The sequence below is a fragment of the Oryctolagus cuniculus genome, chromosome 4 (assembly GCF_964237555.1).
Source record: "Oryctolagus cuniculus chromosome 4, mOryCun1.1, whole genome shotgun sequence".
Classification (NCBI taxonomy): domain Eukaryota; kingdom Metazoa; phylum Chordata; class Mammalia; order Lagomorpha; family Leporidae; genus Oryctolagus; species Oryctolagus cuniculus.
In genome coordinates, this window is record NC_091435.1 from 129,895,325 (window position 1) to 129,922,736 (window position 27,412).

Consider the following 27,412-nt stretch of genomic DNA (forward strand, 5'->3'; position numbering starts at 1 on the left):
GGCTATATTAGTCCAGAGTTTATGATCAAAGTAACAGAAGTCTTATCTAGAATTACAAGCAGCTACTAAATGTGGTCACATTGGTAGGGGTGGTTGGGAAACAGCTCTGCCCGAGGATGGTGATGGTGAAGATGAGAGAGGGGAATGCAATCCAAGTAGAAATAGTGGTATGAAATTCAGTACTCCAGAAAATCCCTTTCAGAAAAGGAATTCCTCTGAGTGCAACAGAATATTACTCAGCCTTAAAGAAAAGAGAGCCTGCCACCTGGTACCAACCTGGACGAAATTAAGCCGTGCGAATAAGCCATACTTTGGAAGAAAACTATTGCATGATCACACTTACGGCACCAAAAAGGAGTCAAATATAGAAATAGCGATAGAGGGTGGGTGGAGAAATACATGTCATTAGGATACAAAGTGGAACCATGTGGTATGAACGAAAGATCTTATGTACAGCATGAGAACTATCATTAATAACTGCACAGGATTCCTGCTTAAAGTAGACTTTACCTGTTCTTGACAGAGAAAGGGGGGTATTATGTGCAATTAGGGAAATCACTATAGTAATCATTTTACTTTCTTTGTGTATCCTATAACTTCATCTTGTATACCTTAAATATATAAATATTATATATAAATACATTAATTTTTTAAGAAGTCTCTTCAATTAGGCAAAACAGAATGTTCACCTGCAGGCATCACAGATTATTATTGCTCTCTGTCTTCAAACAGAATTTGGGGGAGCCACAAAATCGGGGACAGCTTGCGAGTAAAGCAAACCCCTAACCAAAAGGCTCACTGGTTAACAGGCGGAGGACGTCCAGAAGCGAACAAACTACCCCCGCCTGAAATCGTCCTGCCACTCAACCAGTAAGTGCCTGGAGAAAGCCCAGGAGTCAAAAATGAGAAGGAGGCGGAAGCGGACTCCTGGCGGGCTAACCTCTGAGCCCGGCTCAGCGGACGCAGATGCAACCGCACCTCGCCGCCCTCACTCCCCGCGCTCTGGACCTAGGCGCTGGCGGCTCAAGCCCATTGGTCACCAGGGCCAAGAGGTGAGCGGCTGGGCCAATCGTGTCCCGGGAAAAGGCTGGGAGCCGTGGCTGCGGACCGGGTCTGGGCGTGGGAATGGAGCGAGCAGCTGCTGGGGCCAGTCGGGCGGGCGAGGAGCGGGGTGGTGCGGCGGGGGATCCAGATCCGGGTGGTTGGGAGTGAGGGGAGGGCGCTCGGAAGGGGAGGAGCGACGAAAGCAAACAGAGAAAGTTGCTTCTTCAGCAACTGATTGTTGCCAGGCAGAAAAAAAGGAAGCGGATGAAAGGTAAGCACTGGGGCGTAGACCCTGCCTGTGGCCACAGGTGACAGATGTGTCCAAAAGACAATCTGAGGAGAAACTTCTGGAGTCTGGGAGCAAAGCGGAGTGATGGATGTACATTGAAGTGAGGACTCTGAGAACTGAAGCCCGCAGTGGAAGGAACTGCCTTTCGTTTCTGTAACACCACCATCGCCACAGCCCTCGTTAATCATCAGGAAGTTTCTGGACCGGATTGGTGTGGGCTAGCGCGCTCTGCAGCCGTGGAAGTGCCTCCCCGGCTCTCTGGAGAGCGTCACTCCTAAGCTGCAAGCCAAGACACTAAGCTACTAGCTCACTGTGGGAACAACGAACTTCGCCTCACTCGGGTTTGGACAGTTTTCCAATTCCTTGGAGGATTTTCTGTCTCTCCCTATGTCACAAGAGGATTCAGGACCGAGAGAGAAGAGTTCAGGTATTGTCAGCTCCTGTTTCATCATTGCATTTTTTTGCCTTTGAGTTTGTGTGAATCCACTATCCATATGTTCCTTCATACTTTGGATTCTCTATTAAATAACTTTCATGTGGGCATACCAGTAACTTCTATTTTCTGGTTGAACCCAGAAGTACTGCCATCCTACTGTTTCTTAGATGATCTAATGATAACAAGGTGAAAGTGCTGCTTCCAAAGAACTCATGTGATCTATCCTACAATAAACTATAATTTGGGCTAAACTTTCATAGCAATTCCTCTCTTTCATTCTTCCCCTCCCTCTCTCCCCCGTGTGTGTGCATGCACGCGGGTCAACAATTTAGCATCTGTGTTACTCCTAATAGTTTACAACTAAAGGATTGTTGCTGGTAGAATCCAAAAGAAACACTTGTATTCCAAGGGACGTTGAGGTTTATAAATGATGTGGGTCATTTTTCTTATAAAAGCATAAAGAAGGTATTATTGTAAGCCCTGTATGTTCTGAGTTTCAGGAAATCGGGTTTGCATCCCTGGGCTTGCCCCACATGTGGGGAACAGATATCATTTTCCTAACAAGCTGAGTGTATTGCTTACTTGGTTATGCTTCCCCCGCTCTCCTGGCAGACATGAGCAGGAGGAGGGACCAAGAAACGAGAAAAAAGGATCTTCTAAGCAGACAGCATCATGCCTGGCGGGGGGGGGGGGGGGGGGCAGTGTGGCCACTGTGGCACAGATCCGGGGTCCCCTGCCTCTCCGCTGGTCAGTGACTGTTGCTTGTGGTCTGTACTTGGCAGTGAAGTGTCCAATGTGTCTTTTTTGGCAAGGACTTGATGACGTGTTAGAAATAGATTCACCCTGCTACAGCATTATTACAGTCCTTAAGGTTTTTGAATGAAAATGAAAAATCAAATCATTTATAAATGTTTATAAAACATTTAAGCTCATGTTTTTATAAAACTAAGCATATACATACACATATATTGTGTGCATAAGTTTACACATTCAAGGCTAGAGCATACAGTAAAATGTTAATTATTGTGTCTGAATCATGCGATTGCAAGTAGTTTTTTTTTTCTAATTTAGTTTCCAAGGCTATAATGCACTTGTTACTACTTTTATAATCAGTGTTTTGAAAGTTACTCTGAAAGAACTAACGTACAAATAGGACACTAAGCTGTATTATGTGTATCAGGTGTCAGAATACGTCATTATTGTCTCCAGCTTCCCTTTAATGAATCCCTGATTAGTAAGAATTGATGCTTTCCATTAAAACGTGAGACACCGTGAAGAGATTTCCACAACAGTGAGCAATCCCGCATGATTAGAAAGCTCAGTGTGAGGCCAGCACATATATTATGGTTTTGTAAGGAGCATGTTCTACCACAAAAGATATGAATGAAATTGGCCACTTGCAAGATCTCCCAGCTTCCCACAGTGACCATGTGGCATCCTGGGACTTTTCTTGGGCTGTATTTCTAACTCTGAGGTGTGATTTTTCAGGATGAAGGTGAAAGGCAATGGTGTCACCTGCTTGCTGGTCTCCTTCGGTGTCATTTGCCTGGTGGCCACCCCTGGGGGCAGGGCCTGTCCTCGCCGCTGTGCCTGCTATGTGCCTACAGAAGTGCACTGCACATTCCGGTACCTGGCTTTCATCCCGGACAACATCCCGCCCAACGTGGAGCGCATCAATTTCGGGTGTGTGGGTCCCTGGCTTATCCCCTTCTTACATTGGGAAAGCACCCATGACTTTGAGATATGAACCACAATTATTTCACAATGGTTTTCTTCTGAAATGAGTTCATGAAAATTGTAGTTTATTGAGGACAACAAGGAAGTTATTCCCAGAAATCCTTGGCTGGGAGAAATTTCTTCCAGAACTTGAAAGCCTTTTTGGTAGATTGGAAAGCCTATCATTGGAGGGAAACTTAATTCTGGCTTTTTTTTTCCCTTAAAAAATATGGCTTCTGTCAATAATGAGGATTCTATCATAAGAGATAACAGGGCAATTAAAGTTGCCTGTATATAAAGGATATGAAAAGTCCACTATCCTTTTATAAGGACCCTTAGTGTCTTTTCGTTTGAAGTTGCCTAAATGCAGGCCTGATTAAATATGCCAAAAGCTGACTGTGTTTTCAAGGTTCATGCAGAAGTGTGTGCTTTGACAGTATAGAGCACCCACCGTGTGCTGGGCACAGTGGTTGGCACTGGGGATGCAACGATGAACAAAAGCCATTATTCACTTCTGTAAGCCCCAAGTATAGTGGAAGGGGAGAAGACAGATGCATAATCGATACGATTTGATAAAAACTGCTCTAGAGCATATGTGAAGTGCCCTGGTGATGATCACTAATAACAGCAGCTAACATGAGTGCTCACTGTGTGCTAGCATCAGGATGAACACTCTATTGGTGTTCATGCATTTAATTCTCATTACTCCATAGGAGTGGATTCTATTATCTATGGTTTTTTGGATGAAGAAACTGAGGCATGGTTTGCTGATTTTCACCTGGGGTCTCATGACTACCCATCTCCCCTAAACCAGAGGCCCAAACATTGACTCTGGGTGGAGCCCAGGTTTCTTAACCTCTACTGATGCAGTGATCCCACCCGAAAAAATGAGGAGCTGGGTTTTAGTGTTCACAGCAAAGTGTAGAGTCAAGGGCATTGCAACTGGAAGGAACAGCACCTACATGAAGGCTGGAAAATGAGGAGTGTGAGAAGCTCCAGGAATGAGGAGGGGCCATTGTAACTGGCCCGGGAAGGGTTGCTTAGGGGATGAACCTTCTGTGGCATCTGTTGGATTTCAAGCATCTAATTATCTCCTCAGAGCACAACAAAAGAGGCCTTGGGCTTTGTGTGTGCTTTTGCTGCGACATGTGGACGGCTCATCTAATGCCTCGAATAACATTTTTATTTCAGGTACAACAGCTTAGTTAGGTTGACGGAAGCCGACTTTTCTGGCCTGAGCAAATTGGAGTTGCTAATGCTGCACAGCAATGGCATCCGCACGATCGCTGATAAGACCTTCTCAGATTTGCAGGCCTTGCAGGTGAGCTCCGGAGGGAGAAGGGGGGATTTAAGGGGTGACGGGGGCCTGTGACTATCTTGAAAGGATGCCCATTCCTGCAGAACCCAAAATAGACATTCTTTATTTAGAAACACAGCAAGGGAGAAAGTCAATTAAGTCAATTAAGTGAATGCTTTTTAATGCAGCCGTGTGTGGAATTGAGGAAAAGAAAATTGGGAGACAAGTTTTCTCAGACCTCAGGCTCATAGGAAGAAAAAAATCAAAACTCAGGGATGACTAAACCTTTTTAATCCTAAATATGACTAGAAGCAGACTTTTATCAGGAAATACAATGTGGACACTAAAAAATAATGGCCCTGTTAGACATGTTAGCTTTCTATAAATTGATCTACTTTTAGCTTTACTTATTTTTTTAAACTGTTATTTAACAAATATAAATTTCCAAAGTACAGCTTTTGGATTACCACCCCCCCATAACTTCCCTCCCACCCACAACCCTCCCATCTCCTGCTCCCTCTCCATCCCATTCTTCATCAAGATTCATTTTCAATTATCTTTATATACAGAAGATCAATTTAGTATATATTAAAGATTTCAACAGGTTTCCTTTTTTGTGGTTGGTTAGTTTTCAACGATCAGGGACAACATATGATATTTGTCCCTTTGGGACTGGCTTATTTCACTCAGCATGATGTGTTCCAGATTCCTCCATTTTGTTGCAAATGACCAGATTTCATTGTTTTTTACTGCTGTCTAGTATTCTATAGAGTACATCTCCCATAATTTCTTTATCCATTCTACTGTTGATGGGCATTTGGGTTGATTCCATGTCTTAGCTATTGTGAATTGAGCTGCAATAAACATTAAGGTGCAGACCGCTTTTTTGTTTGCCAATTTAATTTCCTTTGGGTAAATTCCAAGGAGTGGGATGGCTGGGTCGAACGGTAGGGTTATCTTCAGGTTTCTGAGGAATCTCCAGACTGACTTCCATAGTGGCTTTACCAGTTTGCATTCCCACCAACAGTGGTTAGCTTTACTTATTTATTTCAATCACTTGTTCAAAAATTTATGTTGTATGGACTCCCACAAATGCATACATTATTGTAAGAATTATTAGAAAGATAAGTGAGAAAGTAAAAGTGATGTAGTAAAGCAACTACAGACAAGTATATATGTAGAGATAGTTATGTCTGCTACTAAATAGGACTTGAAGCTTTCCAGAAGCTAAACCATAATACATGGTGTCTATTAAATTAAAAAGAAAAATAAGTAAAACTACAATTCAGGACAACTACAACCATTTCTGATTTTAAATCAGAAAGCAATGTCACAAAATTCCCCATGCAATACAGTATGTTGCCAATATTTCTTTGTTTATTAGGGAATTTGGCATTCCAGAAAATCATCTTTGACACAGGTGATACCTTAGACAAAAACAGGAAAATATAATGAGAAATCATTATCTTTAATAGCATTTCTATTTTTGGCAGAAAACGTATGTTTAAAGGGTTTGGAATAAAATAGTCAAAATTATTTGAATTTCAACTCAAAATAAATTAATCATATTATTCATAATAACCCCAAATGTCCATCAGCTCAGGAATGAATAAACCAAATGTGGTACATTTAATGGACTACTACTCAGTAAGAAAAAAGACAGGAAGGGCTGACATATGCAAGACCTGAAGAATGGGTCTTGAAAACATTCAATCAGTGAAAGAAGCCAGACACAAAAGGTCACATATGATATGATTCCATTTGTACAAAATGATCAGAATCAGCAAATCCATAGAAACAAAATATAAGTTAGTGGTTGCCCAAGGCTAGGAGGTAGGAGGAAAAGAGTGTTAATAGCCGTCACTTTTTATTTGGGATGATAAAAATTTTATAAACTTAGTGGATACAGTTGTATAACTCCAAGAACATACTAAATACCAATGAACTATGTACATTATAAAGGTTAATTTTATACTATATGAATTATATCTCAATAAAGCTATTATAAAGGAAAAAACTAAAACCATCATATGAGGGTGCTTCCAAAAGTGGAAATGGAATTAAAAGTAAGTTTATTTTGGTGTAAAAATTTTAAAATCCACACTTCTTCCATAATATGCATTTTCCATGAATTTTTGAAGACATATTATTTAATGAAAAATTCAGGTTCAAGAAATCTTAAGTCTACTTGAAATACCACAATACACTGTTTAAAACATTATGAAAGTTTTCTGTCTTATATAAAATTAGAATAAACTGTTGCTTTCCACAGTTTCAGGTAACTGCAGTCAAGATTTGAAAATATAGCATACTGCAGTAAATTAGTTTGAGAAACCACATCATTATGTTCATTCATAATGTTTATTATATTTTTCTATTGTTAATGTTAGTGCCTAGTTTATAAATTGAACTATACCTAAAGTAGGTATGTATGTAGGAGAGAACATTAAAAACTTCATGGAAATGAAGTTACAAGATATTTATTTTGGTGCAAGAAGTTTGAAATCCACAGGTACAAGGAATCTTCAGAAAGTTTGTAGCAATGCATATCATGAAAAATGATGAAAACACGATGCAGAATTTCAAAATTTTTGTACCAAGATAAACTTATTGTTTAAGGCTCAGTAGTATCCAGGCTTCCACTTCAGATCCTAGATATCCTCTGTGGAAAGGGAGGACTACGGTATGGTGAACCCCAGTATATCATCACCCAATTTCAGTAGTTCTCAACATAGAACAGATGTCTCACCTGCACCTCCATTCTCCACTCTGAATTGTTCTGAAACCCAAGTTTATGTTTTACCTGTATGTACTTCAATGTGTATCTCAAAGTTAAGGGATTTTTAAAAAATAACTACACTATCATTGTAATTTTTAGCAACAGTTTCTTAATACCAGCAAGTGTTCATGAAGGTTTGAATTTCTACATTTTTGTCACATTTAATTTGCTAGAGTAAGGATCCCAACAAGACATAGACATTGCATTGGATTAATCACAGCTTGAGATACTTTTTCCTTTTGTGAAAATCTCTGATGAAACAAATGTGTTCATCTTTTTACTCTCAGGTCTTAAAAATGAGCTATAACAAAGTCCAAAAACTTCAGAAAGATACTTTTTATGGCCTCAGGAGCTTGACACGGTTGCATATGGACCACAACAATATTGAGTTTATAAACCCAGAGGTGTTTGTTGGACTCACCTCGCTCCGCCTTGTCCACTTGGAAGGAAATCGGCTCACCAAGCTTCATCCAGATACGTTTGTCTCTATGCACTACCTCCGGGTATTTAAAGTGTCTTTCATCAAGTACCTCTACTTGTCTGATAACTTCCTGACCTCCCTCCCCCATGAGATGGTCTCCTCTATGCCAGACCTGGAAAGCCTATATCTGCATGGGAATCCATGGACCTGTGACTGCCACTTAAAATGGTTGTCTGACTGGATACAGGAGAAGCCAGGTATCTGTATTTGCTTAATTATTTGTCCTAATTAAATAGAATGTTTCTACTGTAAGTGGGAAGGCCAAAGTGGTTTAGCTGGAGAGAAGATGAAGTCTCAGTAATAAGGAATCCTTGTATATTTTTGCTGGCTGTGTTCTTGCTACTGTGGCAGAGTGAAGTAGTTACTTTAGAGACCTGTGGTCCACGAGGCTGCAACTCTTTCACACGCTGGCCCCTGAGTTTGAGTTGGCAAACCCTTGGCTTAGAGAATAAAGCTGGGGCTCCTCAGCCCACATACCAGGTCCTCCTTCTGTGGTCTTGGCTCATCCTCCTTTCCTAGCTCTTCAACTATTAGATCCTTTCCCATCCCAGACACACCACAGGCTAATTCACCACTGTTTTACCACTGCTTGTCCCCCACCTACCTCAGCCACATCAGAATATACATTCCATCAGTTTGCGATTTGCTTGCACTTCTATTCTCAAATGGACAACATTTTATTATATTCAATATATTAGATGTCTGTTGCCTTTCCTAGGTCTAATTTATCCCTAGCATATGTCTGGAGCACAGTAAGTACTCAAGTTTTGTTGTTGTTGAACTCAGTGTTTATTATATAGTCATTTTGATATAATATAATTGAGCCCACCATTCCAGCCACTAGATACATATGGTCATTGTTTTATTTTATGTATTTGAAAGGCACAGAAACAGAGACTTTATTTCCACTGCTTCACTTCCCAAATGCTCACAGCATCTACAGCTGGGCTGGGACCAAGGCCAGGAGCTGGGAATTCAATCTACTCCTCCTACTTTGGTGGCAGCAACTCAATTATTTAAACCATCACTGCTGCCTCCAGAGGTCTGCATTGGCAGGAGGCTAGAGCCAAGAACTAGAGCCAAGAATAGAACCCAAGTACTCCAATGTGGGATGCAGCTGTCTTAACCACTAGGATAAACACCTGCTCCTAGATATTGGTGGTCTTACGACATCCCAAACTTTTCTTCATATGAGGGTACTTCAAAAAGTTCCTGGAGTGATGGGCATTGGAGGCAGTGGCTAAACGCCAGCTTGAGATGGCCTAAGATCAAGTCTCACATCCACCATATTCTAACTTCCTGCTAATGTGCGCCCTGGGAGGCCGGAGGTAATGGCTCAAGTGATTGTATTCCTGGCTCTTGGCCTCAGCATGGCTCAACCCTGGCTGTTGTGGATATATGGGGATTTAACTAGTGAACAGGAGATCTGTCTATTTCAGATAAGCAAAAAATAAACTTACCTTTTCCAAGAACATCTTTTTTATTTCACAGGTAGAGTTATAGACAGAGAGAGAGACAGAGAGAAAGGTCTTCCTTCCGTTGGTTCACTCCCCAAATGGCCGCTACGGCCAGCGCTGTGCCAATCCGAAGCCAGGTGCTTCTTCCTGGTCTCCCATGTGGGTGCAAGGGCCCAAGCACTTGGGCCATCCTCCACTGCCCTCCCAGGCCACAGCAGAGAGCTGGACTGGAAGAGGAGCAACTGGGACTAGAACCCGGCACCCATATGGGATGCCAGCGCGCAGGCGGAGGATTAGCCTAGCGAGCTGCAGTGCCGGCCCTCAAGAACATTTTTTTTAATTTTTTTTTTTGACAGGCAGAGTGGACAGTGAGAGAGAGAGACAGAGAGAAAGGTCTTCCCTTTGCCGTTGGTTCACCCTCCAATGGCCGCCGCGGCCAGCGCGCTGCAGCCGGCGCACTGCACTGATCTGATGGCAGGAGCCAGGTACTTATCCTGGTCTCCCATGGGGCGCAGGGCCCAAGCACCTGGGCCATCCTCCACTGCACTCCCTGGCCACAGCAGAGAGCTGGCCTGGAAGAGGGGCAACCGGGACAGAATCCGGCGCCCCAACCGGGACTAGAACCCGGTGTGCCAGCGCCGCAAGGTGGAGGATTAGCCTAGTGAGCCGAGGTGCCGGCCTCAAGAACATTTTCTAAAAATTTTATTTTGGTGCAACAACTTTGAAGTCCATGCATATTTTTTCCATAATAGGCATTTCCATGAACTTGTTGAAGATGCCTTGTATATATTTTTTGCACCTACATATGCACACATGCCATTTAGTTGAGTCTAAATAAGTATTGCTTTGACTGAGATGCACAGGATAATCCTATAAGACCCATGAATCAATCACATCAGTCTCTTATGCTGTGAAATGTTTTTTATCTATTCTAGGAGACTGACAGCTTCTCGCACCAACAGTTGCCTCACTAGGCATGTACTAAGCAATCCTTTTGCACATATTTCAGGGTCAGATGTCACACTCCTTCATATATTTGGGGGTATCTTTCACTCTTTGGTTCTACAAAGCTCTAGTTATTACTTTTCTATAAAATATGAATTTATGGCCATTTGTATGACGAACATTTGTTGTACCAATATTAAGTTTATGTCCTTATGTTATTTACATTATTTCCAAATATACAACAATCTTATTTTCATTCCAGAGTGTAATCTTAATGAAAGTAGGAAACTTAATATATGTAATATCAACAATGCATATGACACAATTGAAAATTAAACAGCTGGGACAATATTTGAAGGTATATACAGGCAATGACAGTTGTATTAAGACTGCCAACTGCTACTATAAAACATCTTCAATTTTGAGAGATTTCAATTTAAATATAGGGGCTAGTGTTGCGGAGTAGCAGGTAAAACCACCCATGTGGAAGGCCTAGAGAAAACTCCTGGCTCTTATCTTCAACTTGGCCAAACTCCAGCTGTCGCAGCCATCTGAGCAGTGAACCAGTGGACTGAAGACCTGTTTCTCCCTCTCTGTGACTCTAACATCTTTAAAAACAAAACAAAACAAAACAACAGGCTGCCCAGTCTTCTCCTCGTTCCTTCCTAAGCATCCCTTGCTCAGAGCTGAGAACATATGGCTAGACAAGAACAGAGCTTCTGGTCTGGTGGGAGACCGCCAACTAGAGAAAGGCAAGGGGAGGTAAGATAGGAGAGAGTGAAGCAGAGAGTCTCCAAGAGTTGTTCAGATTGGATCCTGGAGTAGTAAGTGGTGATGCATTAATGGGAGAAGGCATGTTAGATAGGCCAGAGATGCACAGGGCATTCCGTGGTTTAAGACTGGAAGGCATTTTATGAGACTGCTATGAATGGGGGTGATATGATCAGATTTAATAATGGATGTCAAAGGCCTGCTAACATTGGCTCAGGTGTAAGCAATAATAAGCATACAGTGATGTGAGATATAATGAAGCCAGAAGTCTGCTAGGCTTTCTGGTTTGGTAGGGGTTGAGCCAGGGTGCTTTGATAGTAGGTATAGCTTGTTGGTAAGTGGGAGATTGAAAGGAGCTGCTTATGATGGCACAAAGCTTTGCAGCTTTGAATGAGTTAAGACCATAAAATCTGCTGAAGAATGCTGAGTGGCCAAATACCTGTGACATCATCTGTCACACTGAAGTACAGCTGTTCACCCTTAACTGCAGAGTTACATTCCAAGACGCTGGCAGAAGCTTAAAACCATAGAGAGTTCCAAACACGTATACAGTTTTATCTTTTCCATCTTAACTCTGTACCTGTGATTTTGTCGCTAAAGGTACAATGGCAACACTGACACAACTTTAAGGATAGAAAAATCATTCTTACTCCAGATTTTGCAACCTCAGCGTGTGGCTTTTTTTTTTTTCCTTTCACCTTTTCAAGTAAAGGCAACACTTTACAACTACTCTTTGTCATTAAGTCCCTGAATACAACTACTCTTTGTCATTAAGTCCCTGAACACAGCACTGTGATACCACAATAGTCACTAATTGGCAGGTAGGGTACACAACATGAGTAATTATGTGGACAAAGGGAAGATTCATACTGCAGGTGAGGTGGAGGGCATGAGATTGCATCACACTACACAGAATGGTGCACAATTTGAATTTGCCACTTAAAAAATTTTGAGCACAGTTAACCTTGGTAACTAAAACCAAAGATAAGGGAGTGGGGAGCTCAAACCACTGACGGGTTTGAAGTCCTTGGTCAGAGTGATTTTCTGAAGCTTGTGAGAGAAAATGTGCATGTGTAAGGAGGTGATTTGAGTGTCTAACTGCTCTGGCCTATTAGATCTTGTAGGAAGTACAGTGCTTCTCTTGTGTGCTATGTCCATTGCATGAGGGGGAAGCTACTATATGGAAGGGCATGAAATCTTGTTCAAGGGAAAACTCTGTACTTCTTATGAAGTACACTTGTGACCAGTCATTTAAAGTAGGCTCATCAAAGCAGTATTTTTAAATACCCAAGTATGAGGTATCCAATACCTGAAAAGTACAAAGGCTAATCCCAATGCTAGAAGATTTATAAACTTCTGGCATCATCAGAGTATCAGATTTTTAATGGGCTGATCCAAGATTTGTGTCCCCTCCCAATTTAACCTAGTCTTGCAGTAACCAAAGTCACAAACCTGAGTCTTCTTTCAGTCACCTTCCGTGTCAATCAGTCCTCACATCCTACTAATTCTTCTACCTGTTTCATTTTCTCCTGCATCCATCTGATTCCTGGACCAGTCCATAGTATGTTGTGTATCAGTCAGTGTTCTTTGGGACCATGGAAAGAAACTTGGGTTTCAAGTCTATGCAAGAGCTGATAAATGACTGTTTATTAAATAGGTTACCATATAAAGGATGATGAGTGAAGAAGTGGAACTAAAATGCTATTAATAAATGAAAAACCTAAGCATGGGATTTCATGTCCCTAAATATGGACTGACTGACTCAACTAATGTTTACTGAGTATCAAATACATATCAGGCATTTTCTACGTGTGAGCGATAAAGCCCTGAAAAAGAAAAATGCAGTCCCATGCCTATGCATTTTATGTTGTAGCAGGACATGTGGACTTTTTTTCAGAAATCAATTCAAAGACAAAGAACATGGCCATCTGTCGATTATAAACAACTTAGAAATTTTAATCTTTAATTCTAACAAACTATTTCTTTAAAAACTTCAAATGTTAATTCATAATGATTCAATTGTGATCTTTCCTAGATGTAATAAAATGCAAAAAAGACAGAAGTCCTTCCAGTGCACAGCAGTGTCCCCTGTGCACTAACCCCAGGACCTCTAAAGGCAAGCCCTTTGCTGTGGTCCCAGCAGCAGCTTTCCTGTGTGCCAAGCCAACTATTGACCCATTCCTGAAATCAAAGAGCCAAACTATTCCGGAAGACAGCCCTCCTGCCTCCATCTCTCCCCACGATTTCATGGCACCTTTTGGCTCCCTGGCTTTGAATATGACAGACCAGTCTGGAAATGAAGCTAACATGGGCTGCAGTATCCAAAAGCCCACAAGGACATCACCCATTGCAGTCACAAAAGACAATGACCGCATCAGACTAAATATATCCTTTTCAGCATCTCTGGTGTGCAACCTCGATCACAGTCACATTCAGCCAGTGTGGCAACTTCTGGCTTTATACAGTGATTCTCCTCTAGTTCTTGAAAGGAGCCACGTACTCAGGGAAACACCACAGCTCTGCTACAAATATAAACAGATGGCTCCTAAACCTGAAGACATTTTTACCAACATAGAGGTTGACCTCAGTGCAGAGCCCTCTTGGTTAATGCAAGACCGAATTTCCTTGCAACTGAACAGGATTGCCACCACACTCAGTACCTTACAGATCCAGTACTCGAGTGATGCCCAAGTCACTGTACCCAGGGCAGAGATGAGGCCAGTGAAACACAAATGGACCATGATTTCAAGGGATAACAATACTAAGCTGGAACACACTGTTTTGGTGGGTGGGACCATTGACCTGCATTGCCCAGGCCAAGGAGATCCCACCCCACATTTGGAGTGGCTTCTGGCTGATGGGAGTAAAGTGAGAGCTCCTTATGTTAGTGAGGATGGACGAATCCTCATAGACAAAAATGGAAAACTGGAGCTCCAGATGGCCGACACTTCTGACACAGGCCTATACCACTGCATAAGCACTAATTACGGTGATGCAGATATTCTTACCTACAGGATAACCGTGGTAGACACCTCTGCAGAAGCTTATCATGGAGATGGCGTTCATCACACAGTTTTCAGTGGTGAATCACTAGATCTTCCATGCGTTTCTAATGGTAGCCCAGATGCCTCTACTAGCTGGATTCTTCCAGGAAACACTGTGCTCTCTGAGTCCTCAAAAGAAAAGCAAATTCTTAATAATGATACACTAAGAATAGTACAGGTCAGCCAAAAAGACCAAGGCCACTATCGTTGTATAGCTGCCAACCCATCTGGGGTCGATTTTTTGATTTTTCAAGTTTCAGTCAAAGTAAAAGGACAAAGGCGAGTGGAACATGATGTGGAAGCAGATGGATCAGGACATGATGAGTCCAATCCCATTGCCCATCCTCAGGAGTCTCCAGCTAGGCAGCTCCCTACATCTGCTCCAGAGAGGCCCGGGGTTGGAAAACAATTCTCAAGTGCAAGGAAAAGACACAACAATCGGGAGTTAACACAGCGGTGGCACGGAGATTCCACACGCCGCCGGTTCAGGGAACACAGGAGGCACTTCCCTCCCTCTGCTCAGAGAATTGACCCACAACGCTGGGCAGCACTCATGGAGAAAGTGAAAAAGAATGCTGTGCCAGAACGAAGAGAAATGACTACAGTAAGGCCACCCCCAGCTGTCACCCAGTTCTTGAAAGTACCTGGCGAGGAAGACGACTCTTCAGGCAGGCTCCCTCCAGAGGAGGAACTTAAGGTCTTGGCAGCCAAAGCTTCCACTGCTCCAGCCAGGATGGTGACTGCTGACTCCAGAACAGTGTCTCCTAGCTCCGTGACAAGTATGCCTTCTGGCACGGAAGTCTCACCAGTTCCAAGTCCACAAGTACTACCATCTGTAAAACCAATGGATTTCAGACTATCTAATGCTGTTAAAACCACAGCACGATCAAAGAATATAAGCCCAACTACATCAAGTGCAATGAAAGGTGCAAACAACCAAAATTCATCCATTATTTTTTCACTGCTACCTGGAACAAGCAAAGTTCATGATACTGATCAGATTGGAATAAAAGAACATTTCCAAAGCACAATCCCAGTAACAGTAAGAACTGTGATCAAAGACACCCACATCAAAATGCATGCTAGTACTAATGACAAAGCAGACCTATTCTTAGCACCAGAAACTGCCACAAGGGGTCAGCAGACATCGATGATGGGCATCGGTGAGTCTAGCACCGATGTGTTCTACCTTCACCCTACTCAACAGCTTAGCACTTCCAAGCTCCCTTCAGATCCGTACACTGCTGCTCATTCTCAGTTTCAGAGTCCTAGAAATAGTACAACTAACATTCCTCCGACCAGACGCTTTGGAAGACGGAGGAAAATTTGGGTCAGGGGGCGAGTTATCAGTCCATATAGGACTCCAGTGCTCCGGCGGCATAGATACGGCAGGCCAACATCCAGAGGTTATTCTGAAGAAAACACTACTGCATTTTTGGCCCCAGAGTTCAATGTGGTGTGTCCCTCCTGTCCTCCCAGAAGGAGCCCTACTACTACTCCAACAGTATTATCTCTTTTAAGTTCTCCTAGCACCCTCCCCAAAGCGGACATTGCCAGAGCCACATCAGGAGAATCTACAACTCTTGTCCAGAACTCATCATTACTATCTGAGAACACACTACATGTAGGTAATGAGAAAACAGCACCCAGCATAAAATACTTCAGTGCTGAAAATACCCAGGTGACTCCAACTGATACAGGCCCGACTTATACCCCAACATCTTTATCTATGGAAAAAAGTTTTAAAACAGATGTGAGTGACTCTGGTGTGTCTAACATCGGTGAAGCTAAAAGAGATTCAGTGATTCTATTGCCACCTTCAGAATCCATCACCAAGCCATCGATGCCTACTACTATGGCCATTACAAGATTATCAAGAAGGAAATTTCCCTGGCATCACACCTTTGTAAATAACCATAACCAAAAAGAGAGATTAAGGAATCTGCATAAACACGGTTTTGAAAACACGGTCATGATGCTTCCTAAAACATCTCCTGCTTTACCCACGGATCCAATTGCCCCCTCCTACTTCACAACACTCTCAACAAGTCTCATACAAATTCCATCTGTAACACTGCCCACAACTCACTACCAAACCATGGAAACACACAGTCCCCAAAGTCTCCCTACAGTGAAGGAGCTGCCCTTCCCAGCTTTTTACTCTATGCCTCCTAGCACCACAAGCATAGCCTCAAGTACAGCGAGCTTCCAACCTGTAAAAATGGACACACTGGCACCTCTGACTACTGCCCCTGCACCTGTAATGATGTATAAAACCCAAACAGTCGGACCAAGGGTACAAAAATTAAAAAGGAAAAAGGGGCCTCAGAATAGGAAAGACCCAAACATCTCTCCAGGCCAGAGTTCTGGCTTCACGACATCCACTGATCTGACACCTCTTGCTCTAAACACAGCCAAGATTTTAATCAAACCCAGTGTCTCTGCTTCCACTCACTCTTCTCTAGAAAACACCAAGGGAATTTCAAGTACAACTGGTCTTCCTTCAAGAACTCTTAATCTGACAGATGTAATTGAAGAAGTCCCCCTAGAGAGTCCTCAGACTTTGAGGGGCACAATTGCTTCTGAAACAACTCTGTCCAGTAAATCACACAAGATTACCACAACTAGGAAAACAATCACGAAACACTCAACTGTGCCACCATTCCAGAGCAGCAGTGCTACTGTAATGCCAAGTCCCACCTCCTCTGCCTTTATGCAAAGTACAGTTACTGACAAAGCGGCAGTTCCCATTTCTGAGACGTCGATGAATGCAGTGATCAAGCCTCATGAATCCACACAGCACAATACCAATCGACAGCAATTAGCTGCAGAGGTTACCTCATCTCTTGAGGCTCCTGCAAAAGCCAAGTTTGCAATTGGAACCACTCACTTTACCTACTCTAATCTGTTAAATACTACTCCTATGCCAGCACTAGTAACAGTGACACCACAGAATTCAAAATGGACTACCTCTCCCTTGCCAGAAATTGTTGAAGGCAGCAAAATTCCTTCATTAAGCATGCTTCCCACTCTAGGCTTGCCACAGTCCACCCCTCATACTTCCAGTTGGGATAGACAGAAGAATGCAAAGAAAACTGGCTTTGATATGAAACCCATTCAAAAACTAACAACTTCTAAACTCCTTCCCTCTGACTCTCTGTCTAGGAATGTATTTGAAAAGCCCAGAATAGTTGGAGGGAAAGCTGCAAGTTTTACAGTTTCAGCTAACTCAGATGCCTTTCTTCCCTGTGAAGCTAGTGGGAACCCCCTTCCCACCATCCACTGGACCAGAGTCTCTTCAGGTACTTGAAACTATGTCTTTATACTTCATCTTCTTTAATTGCAAAACTAGCAAAAGATGGTGTTAGGTTTCCAGGGTGCACATCTGAGGAATCAACACTAGTTTCAATATTTTTTCCAAAGTAAGACACTGTTAATATTCTCATTTGATATTTGCATACTTTTAAAAACACCTTAATTAAGAGTAGATCTTGAAGTTCTTTGAAAACAGATAAATATGATTTGAAAAAGGAGGTCATTGTGTTGAACCACTGGCTTTTAAGTTTTGTGTATAAAGAAAATCCAAGAATAATTTTAGAAATATGACTACTAGGTGGCCTAATTTTAATGTAAATGCATTATGCTCAATAGCCTAACAAAAAGATAACAGTATGTTTTCTATTTAAACTTTGATGACCTATGGTTATAAATCTTTTCTTACCAGGACTTGAACTTTCTAAAATAAAACAGAACAGCAGGTTCCAGGTGCTACCCAATGGCACCCTGTTCATCCAGAGGGTGGACATTCAGGACCGTGGACAGTACCTGTGCTCAGCATCCAATCCGCTTGGGACAGACCACCTTCATGTCACTTTGTCCGTAGTCTCCTATGCCCCCAGGATCCTGGAGAAACGCACCAAAGAGATCACACTTCATTCTGGAAGCACCGTGGAACTGAAATGCAGAGCGGAAGGCAGGCCAAGCCCTACGATTTCCTGGATACTTGCAAACCAAACAGTAGTCTCAGAATCTGAGGGAAACAGACAGGCCTTAGTGACACCTGATGGAACACTGGTCATCCACAGTGTCAGCGTTTATGATCGTGGCTTTTACCAATGCATAGCCAGCAATGCAGTTGGCCAGGATTCACTACTGGTAAAGATGCAAGTCATTGCAGCCCCACCTGTGATTCTAGAACAAAAGAGGCAAGTCATTGCAGGGGCTTGGGGTGAAAGTTTGAAACTGCCCTGCACCGCCAAAGGAACCCCTCAGCCCAGTGTCCACTGGGTCCTCTCTGATGGTACTACAGTGAAACCATTGCACTTTACTAATTCCAAATGGTTCTTATATTCAAATGGGACTCTGCATATAAGAAACATAGGCTCTTCAGACAAGGGCATGTACGAATGTATTGCTACCAGTTCCACTGGCTCAGAGAGGAGAGTGGTTATACTTACAGTGGAAGAGCGAGACACCATCCCCAGGATAGAAGTTGCATCCCAGAAATGGACCCAGGTGAATTTTGGGGACAAATTGCTACTGAACTGCTCAGCCACAGGAGAACCCAGACCCAAAATAATTTGGAGGTTACCATCCAAGGCTGTTGTCGACCAGTGGCACAGGTAAACCCGCACTGTTGAGTTGGAATTATCCACTGTATATATTTAACTGTACGAGTTATGAAATAGGAAAAGTGATAGAGCAAGGCTAGCAGTTTAGGGAGCACGGGGACTCTACATAAAAGCAATCTTCTCTAAAGAAACCTACTCCTTATCAGATCATTTGCATGTAAAAACCAGTCTACTCACACACTGCACTCAAGGGGGCAGCCTCCTGAGTCTATAGTTAAAAGAATATAAATCTAATTTGCTTCACACTTGTGACACTAAAATAACCATGTAAATATATTCATAATTTCTATATCAAAAAGAAAATCCTTGCAATGCAGTCAAGGTTCTGGAGGGACGCAATCCATTGTATCACTCTTAGGGTCTCCCGTATTTTAAACTTTAATAACACTGAAATTTAATTTCCTCTTTTCTAACACTGTAAAGCACTTTATGAAAGTTACAACAGGCCGGCGCCGTGGCTCAATAGGTTAATCCTCCACCTTGCGGCGCCGGCACACCGGGTTCTAGTCCCGGTCAGGGCGCCGGATTCTGTCCCGGTTGCCCCTCTTCCAGGCCAGCTCTCTGCTATGGCCAGGGAGTGCAGTGGAGGATGGCCCAGGTGCTTGGGCCCTGCACCCCATGGGAGACCAGGAAAAGCACCTGGCTCCTGGCTCCTGCCATCGGATCAGCGCGGTGCGCCGGCTGCAGCGGCGGCCATTGGAGGGTGAACCAACGGCAAGGGAAGACCTTTCTCTCTCTGTCTCTCTCTCTCACTGTCCACTCTGCCTGTCAAAAAAAAAAAAAAAAAAAAAAAAAAAAAAAGAAAGTTACAACAGTGAGGTCTTTTTTTTATTTGATAGAATTATAGACAGTGAGAGAGACAGAGAGAAAGGTCTTCCTTCTGTTGGTACACCCCACAAATGGCTGCTATGGTTGGTGCTGTGCCAATCCGAAGCCAGGAGCCAAGTGCTTCTTCCTGGTCTCCCATGTGGGTGCAGGAACCCAAAAACTACTTGCATGAATTAATATGAATATATTAATGAATTTAACTTGTGATTTTTTTTTAACTTAAAAGTAAATGTCAATTTCTAAGAACCAAGTTTTTCAAATGTCAACAAAACTACCTGGCCAAATGTTACACTGAAATTCAATTTAAAATTCTAAAATGTTGAGCTATGCAACATAAACTTCAGAAACCAGATCTTTGTTAGATCTACTATACATTTACTCATGGCATCAAATATTTTCAAGACTTTGAGCATTTAATTTCACAATATCAGCACCGTATTTTTTTTTTTTGCCTTCGAGTTATTGTAAGCATTTCATTAATGATGAAGGCCAGTTCTAGTTATTGAAATTAATGCATTTATAATAAATCATGCCCATGTACTGTGGAATTCTTATTTACCAAGAGACCACTCATTATACTAGGGAATTACCCAATCTGAAACATGTACTAGCAGTGTTGGAAACATCACATTTGCAATGGAAATAACAGATAGAATTCAAAATTTAGCTTGTGAAGCCAAGACCAAAACATTTACTGGGTGTCGTAAAGTCTATTTTTGAACATGGAAATATTTTATCAGATAGTATGAAACACTATGTCTAAAAAAGTCAGTGTAGAGGAATTCTACAAAGCATTCTAAAATGTATTATTAACATCTTAGAATAAGTCCTGATCAAATATTTCAGAAAATTTCTGAAAATTAAATCACAAAGAAATTAGGCTGTTTCTATTTTGTCTTTGGAAAATCCTTATGGAACACAGACTATTAAATTTTAAAAAGAAAAATAAGGTCCTACTATGGAAGAGACAGAGAGACTGCATAAGGTCCCAAATACTATAGTGCACCCACCAGAGGTGCAGGTACTGTATTTTTACCATGAAATGTAACATAGTTGTGAATGGAAAGCTTCAGTAACTTTTTTGTAGCCAACCTACTAAAAAACAATAATTTTCACTTAATCCTTTTTAGATTGTCAATAGAAAGGAAAAAGTCCCTTTTATTTCCAAACACTTAATATTCCTACTTCCTTACTTTTAAAGTTTGAATTGTAAGTCCATCCCACCATGCCCCAAATAACCAAAGTCCGTTTGTCACGCGAATCATCAAAACCTTTCTCAAGTTTCTTCTGGTCCTGCATTCAGCGCCATGCTGCTCTGCTCCACTACTTTGGCCATTACCTGGCTTTCAGTGCAAAGCTGCTCTCTCTCATCTAGAATCCTGTTCTCCCTGACCTGGGAGCTTCCAGGTGCAAAGTGTCAGTCCTTGAGAACTCCTGGGTCAGAATCTGCACGTGAAGACAAGTTTAATGGGTGAATCATGAGGGTGCTTCAAAAAAGCTCATGGAAAATTCGCATTACCTGTCTTTGGAGATTTATTTATTTGTTTGACAGAGGGAAGAGAGAGAGAAAGGGAGCCACAGATAGACAAAGATGTCTTCCATCCATTGGCTTACTCTCCAAATGGCCACAATGGTCAGGGCTAGGAGCCTGGAACTCCAACCTGTCTGCCACATGGGTGGTGGAAGTCCAAGCACTTGGGCCATCTTCTGCCTTTCCAGGCACATTAGCAGGAAGCTAGACAGGAAGCAGAGCAGGTGAGACTCAAACCAGCCTCTGATATGGGATGCTGCCATCACAGGCAGCAGCTTAACCTACCACGCCACGATACCAGCCCTGCAGTAAAAACTACTTGTTTTCCATGAAGACTGTGTAGTCCTCTCAGATGTGAGGCCCAAGAATAGGGCTTTGGATGGCTGCAAGTACTTTTCTCTATTTTAATTTTTGTAAAGAATTTTCTTTTACTTAGGGAAAACTAAGCGAAACTTCTTTCAAAAGTATAGTCACTCTCTTGGAAATTTCAATTTGTAGAAAGAATGAGCTAAAATTCTAATACATTGCAACCTCCAGTTGCATAGGACTGTAGTGGGCTATAACTCGATGTCAGGGTTCTCAGGAAGTATTTCCTCCACAAGTAGCATCAACATTGCCCGTGATCCTGTTGAATCAGAAAGTCTTATTTTTGACAAGCAACCAAATATCTTACAGTATCAGTGTCTCTCATGTTTTTGCCTTCTAGTTATTTATGCATTTCATTCATACTGAAGGCCACTGCTAGTTTCTGAAATACTTTTAAAAAATTCCACAGTACATGGGGATGATTCTCACTTACCCAAGTCATCTTGGTGTGCACTAGAATGTGAGTCTGGTCTCAACTGCTCATCAGTTACCTGGGAACTCTGTTAAGGAACGGGTTTCTAAATCTCAGTCCTAATCTATTGACTCAACCTCTGGAAAGTGAAGCCAAGAATTATGAACTATAAATTCAGTACTACCTGATTCTGATGCAGGTAACGGAGGAGCTGCATTGAGAACAATGGCACTGAGATTTAGTTGCATGTGACAGTCCTGCAGGAAAGTTTTTTTTAAAAAAGATTTATTTATTTATTTATTTATTTGAGAGAGAAGGAGAAGCAGAGAGAGCGAGAGAGAGATCTTCCATCCGATGGTTCACTCCCCAATTGGCCGCAACGGCCAGAGCTGTGGCAATCCAAAGCCAGGAATCAGGAACTTCTTCCGGGTCTCCCACAGGGGCCCAAGGACCTGGGCCATCTTCCACTGCTTTCCCAGGCCATAGCAGAGAGCAGGATCTGAAGTGGAGCAGCTAGGACTCGAATCAGCACCCACATGAGATGCTGGCGCTTCAAGCCAGGGCGTTAACCTGCTGTGCCACAGCGCCGGCCCCGGAGAGTGTGAGTCCTGGTCCCTAGCCAAATTTTCCACACACACACACACAAAAATTCTGGAGGTGGAATCCCAGCATGAGTTTTATTTTAAACTACACAACTTATTTTAATGTGCAGCCAAATTAGCATGCATTAGGAAAGAGTAATAGCAGGTAACGTGGTTGCTAAACAAACTCAGAGGCTTAGGAATCAGCCCTGTGAATTTAAGGCAAGTTATTAAATTTCTCTAAATACTAATTTTTCACTTGTACTTATATAAGGTGGGAAAACTGCTCCAATATTTAAAAAATCAGGTCAAAGCAACTGCCAGTTTCCATCCCCTTTATGAAGTGCTTCCGTGACTTTACCTTTGTTTATATGCCAAGGAAATGCCTTCAATGCCTGAAAAATGAAAAAAAAAAAAAAAAAAGGCAGACACACGCACCTGTTAAACATTTCTCTACAATATTTTATGGTATGTTTGCTGCAGATTATAAATGAGGCTGTCTGGACAGCAGTTATACTGTGAAAGAGTCCCTTCCTCCAAAATTCTATCACCTACTTACTTCATGTTGCTAAAACATAAGAACAACATACACCGATTTTCAGCTCTCAGCATTCTGATCACACTTTTAGCACTACTTCAGTAGCCAGTGCTTTCTGAAAAAATTTTTACCAGGAAATATCTGCCATCTGGTGGTTCAAAATGGTAATAGCAGGATGTATAGTGTGCTTGCAATTCAACCTTAGGAAATCACTTTGCAGCTGCCCACAAAGCAGTCAGCTTCTATTGAGTCTAACATTGCCATTCTCTCTCTTTATGGTCAAGTATAAGTCATGTTCTAGCCAAATTATTCAATGACTATTGTTACTGATTAGATATCCATTATCTGAAATGTCTGAGATCAGAAGGGTTTCCTATTTTGCATTTGATTGGATTTTGGAATGTTGGTATATTTGGTTGAGCACTCCTACTCTGAAAATTCAAAATCGGAAATGTTTTCAGCAGCAATATTATGCTCAGTTTTAGAGCACTTCTGATTTGGGATTAGAGGTACTCAAACTGAAACACCTTTCAGGTTCTAGTCCCAGCTGTTCTGCTTCCAATCCAGCTCCCTGCTAATCTGCATGGGAAGGCAGCAGAAATACTTGGGCCCCAGCCATCCATGTGGGAGACACCTGAAGGAGCTCCCGTGTCCTGGCTTTGACCTGGTCCAAGCCTTGCCACTGAGGCCTTTTGGAGAATGTACCAACAAATGGAAGAGATCTCTCCCCTTTACCCTCTCTCCCGTCTTCAAATAAGTAAATTCTAAAAAATAAAAATGAAATATATATTTAAAAGGCAGGGAGACAAAAAAGAAAGATATCCCACACACTAATTTACTCCCTCAAATTCTCACAACAACCTGGGCACAGCCAGGCCAAAATCAGGAACATGAAGCCAATAGAGGTCTCCTGCATCCGTGTCAGGGGCCCAAGTACTTGAACCATCACCTGCTGCTTCCCCAAATGTACAACAGCAGGAAGCTGGAGAGCAGACTTTGGGACTCCAACACCAGGCACTGCAGTATGGGATGCAGGCATTCCAAATGCCCACTCCTGTTTAAATTGTTAAATGACACAATTGTACATGTTTGTGGGGTATACTGTACCTTACACACATACACACACCCACACACCCAACGATGACAACAAGTTAATTAGCATATCCATCTCATTGCTTTGGGAACATTCAAAACCTTGTTAGCTATTTTGAAATACATATTTAACCGTGCTATACATTAGAAGTTGTTCTCCCCACACAACTGCACACTTGTACCCCTTAGTCACCCTATTTTCCATATATTTTCTGAGCAAGCAAATTTGTATGAAAGTTTTTTCCTTTACTAATCTATCACAGAATGATCATTTTTGTGGACTTACAAGTTTTGATATGTAACATGTTCAAGGAAGTCTTGTTTGGGAATCCAGGGTTTGTAGCATTCTCCTTAACATTAAAAGTTTGAAAAAAAACAATCTGTGTAAAGCAGATTGAAGTCCACCACAGACATACTGCTTGTTTGCATTAAATGATATATATGCAGTAAAGTGACTTCATGTTTCTGCAGATGTCTCACAAGACAGAGCAAATTCCCTGTAACTCGCAAGCAAAGGTTGAAAGGTGGATATGCTATTTGGCTTGACTGTGTCGATCATTTCAAAAAGTCTACATAAATCAAAACAGCACACTGACCACCTCAAATATATTCACTGTTGTTAATCATGCCTTGATAAAGCCATGGAGGGCCGCTAAGCCCATGTAAAGACCATTTCTAATGGCCGACACACACTGATGTCAACCTTTTTTCTCCTTAGAATGGGCAGCCGAATCCACGTGTACCCAAATGGATCCCTGTTCATTCAGTCAGTTACAGAAAAAGATGGCGGAGACTACTTGTGTGTGGCAAGAAACAAACTGGGAGATGATCTGATCTTGATGCATGTCAGCCTAACGCTGACACCTGCCAAAATTGACCACAAGCAGCATTTCAGGAAGCAAGTCCCCTATGGCAAGGATTTCCAAGTTGACTGCAAAGCTTCTGGCTCCCCAGTGCCCGAGATCTCCTGGAGCCTGCCTGATGGAACAATGATCAACAACGCAATGCAAGCAGATGACAGCAGCCGCAGGACCAAGAGGTACACCCTTTTCCACAACGGAACCTTGTACTTCAACAAGGTTGGGATCGCAGAAGAAGGAGATTACACCTGCTATGCACAGAACACTCTGGGGAAAGACGAGATGAGGGTTCACCTCACAGTGATCACAGCAGCCCCACGGATAAGGCAGGGTTACAAGGCCAGCACAAGAGTCAAAGCCGGAGACACAGCCGTCCTTGACTGTGAGGTCATCGGGGAGCCCAAACCAAAGATATTTTGGTTTCTGCCATCCAATGACATGATCTCATTCTCCTACGGTAGGTACACATATCACACCAACGGGTCTCTGTCCATCCACAAAGTACAACCGCTTGACTCTGGAAAGTACGTGTGCGTGGCCCGAAATCCCAGGGGGGATGACAGCAAAATGCACAAACTGGATGTTGTCGCTCAGCCTCCGTTAATCAACGGCCTGTATACAAACAAAACGGTCCTTAGAGTCACGGCTGTGAGACACTCCAAGAAGCACCTGGACTGCAAAGCCGAAGGGACCCCCCCTCCTCAAGTCATGTGGATTATGCCAGACAACATTTTCCTCACAGCCCCGCACGATGGAGGAAGGGTCACAGTCCATAAAAATGGAACCTTGGAAATCAGGAACGTGAGGCCTTCCGATGCCGCGGATTTTACCTGCGTGGCTCGGAATGAGGGCGGAGAGAGCGTGTTGGTGGTACAGCTCGAAGTCCTGGAAATGCTGCGAAGACCGACGTTCAGAAATCCGTTCAATGAAAGGATAGTTGGCCAGCTTGGAAAGGCCACAGCATTAAATTGCTCTGTGGATGGGAACCCCCCACCTGAAATAATCTGGATCCTACCAAATGGCACACAGTTTTCCAATGGGCCACGCAATTCTCAGTATCTGATAGCAAGCAATGGTTCTTTCATCATTCATAGAACGACTCGGAACGATGCAGGAAAATACCGGTGTGCTGCCAGAAATAAAGTCGGATACATTGAGAAATTGATTATATTAGAAATTGGCCAGAAGCCAGTTATTCTTACGTATGCCCTTGGAATGGTTAAAAGTGTCAGTGGAGAATCTGTGTCACTACACTGTATGTCTGACGGAGTCCCTAAGCCAAATATCAAATGGACCTTACCCAGTGGTTATGTACTAGATAGGCCTCAAATTAATGGGAAATACATATTGCATGAAAATGGCACCTTAGTTATCAAAGCAGCAACAGCTTATGACAGAGGAAACTATGTTTGTAAGGCTCAAAACAGTGCCGGGCATGCACTGATCACAGTGCCAGTCATGATTATAGCCTACCCTCCCCGAATTACAAGTCGCCCACCCAGGAGCATCCTCACAAGGACAGGAGCCGCCTTCCAGCTCCACTGTGTGGCCCTGGGAGTCCCCAAGCCACAGGTCACATGGGAGATGCCTGACCACTCCCTGCTCTCGACAGGCAGTGAAGGACGGACATATAGACGTGAGGTGCTTTACCCACAGGGTACCCTTGTCATTCAGAACCCCCAAACCTCAGATTCTGGGATATACAAATGCACGGCAAGGAATGCACTCGGGAGTGATTCTGCAACAACTTACATTCGAGTCATATGATAGGAAGTAAAACTGAACAAAGTCAACATCTGGACAGAGTTTATTTTTTGGAAGAAGTTTTAATCAAAGGCAGCCATAGGCATGTAAATGGATTTGAATACATTTACAGTATTAAATTTACAATGGACATGCAAAAAAAAAAGACTTGTAAATCATTGCATTATGAACTGATACTGATTTCTTTAATGGATCTCAAAACAAACTTTTAACTTAAGGCACTTTTATTTTGCCAACAAATAACAATAAACATTAAGAGGAAACTGTCCACCATAAAACAACAAATGGCTAATGTACCTGAATTTTTTCAATCAGAATGGATTTGTTTTTCTTCTACCAGTTGCCTAGTGTCCATATTCTATCAATGTCACAAGCATTGCACTCGGAACAGCGACAGTGGGAAAAGATTAACTTGCAGTCTTTATGGAAATTTACCATCTTGATGTATAAACTTTTTGTGGTTGGTTTATAAATATTGCTAAGATCTACAGAAAATAAGCACTCAATTGGTTTATGACTCGTCATTTGTTCACACTGAAAATTTTCATTG

At 42.4% G+C, this 27,412-nt stretch overlaps 1 protein-coding gene across 1 annotated transcript; it reads left to right on the forward strand.

Annotated features, from left to right (window-relative positions):
- Window positions 1–1,187: 1,187 nt before the first annotated feature.
- IGSF10 (immunoglobulin superfamily member 10) lies at window positions 1,188–27,368 on the forward strand. Its single transcript, XM_002716279.5, has 7 exons — window positions 1,188–1,760; window positions 3,258–3,452; window positions 4,677–4,806; window positions 7,849–8,239; window positions 13,251–17,561; window positions 17,984–18,881; window positions 24,957–27,368. Exons 2-7 carry the CDS (start codon window positions 3,259–3,261, stop codon window positions 26,863–26,865), a joined length of 7,833 nt encoding a protein of 2,610 aa, XP_002716325.2. The 5' UTR covers window positions 1,188–1,760; window position 3,258; the 3' UTR covers window positions 26,866–27,368.
- The last annotated feature ends 44 nt before the right edge of the window (window positions 27,369–27,412 follow it).

What these genes read in the sequence shown, in the direction of transcription:
- IGSF10 (XM_002716279.5), top strand. Translation starts at nt 3,259, where the DNA reads ATGAAGGTGAAAGGCAATGGTGTCACCTGCTTGCTGGTCTCCTTCGGT. An exon ending in CTGGACCAGAGTCTCTTCAG is followed by an intron (nt 17,562 to 17,983) that starts GTACTTGAAACT and finishes TTTTCTTACCAG; the next exon opens with GACTTGAACTTTCTAAAATA. An exon ending in GTTGTCGACCAGTGGCACAG is followed by an intron (nt 18,882 to 24,956) that starts GTAAACCCGCAC and finishes TTTTCTCCTTAG; the next exon opens with AATGGGCAGCCGAATCCACG.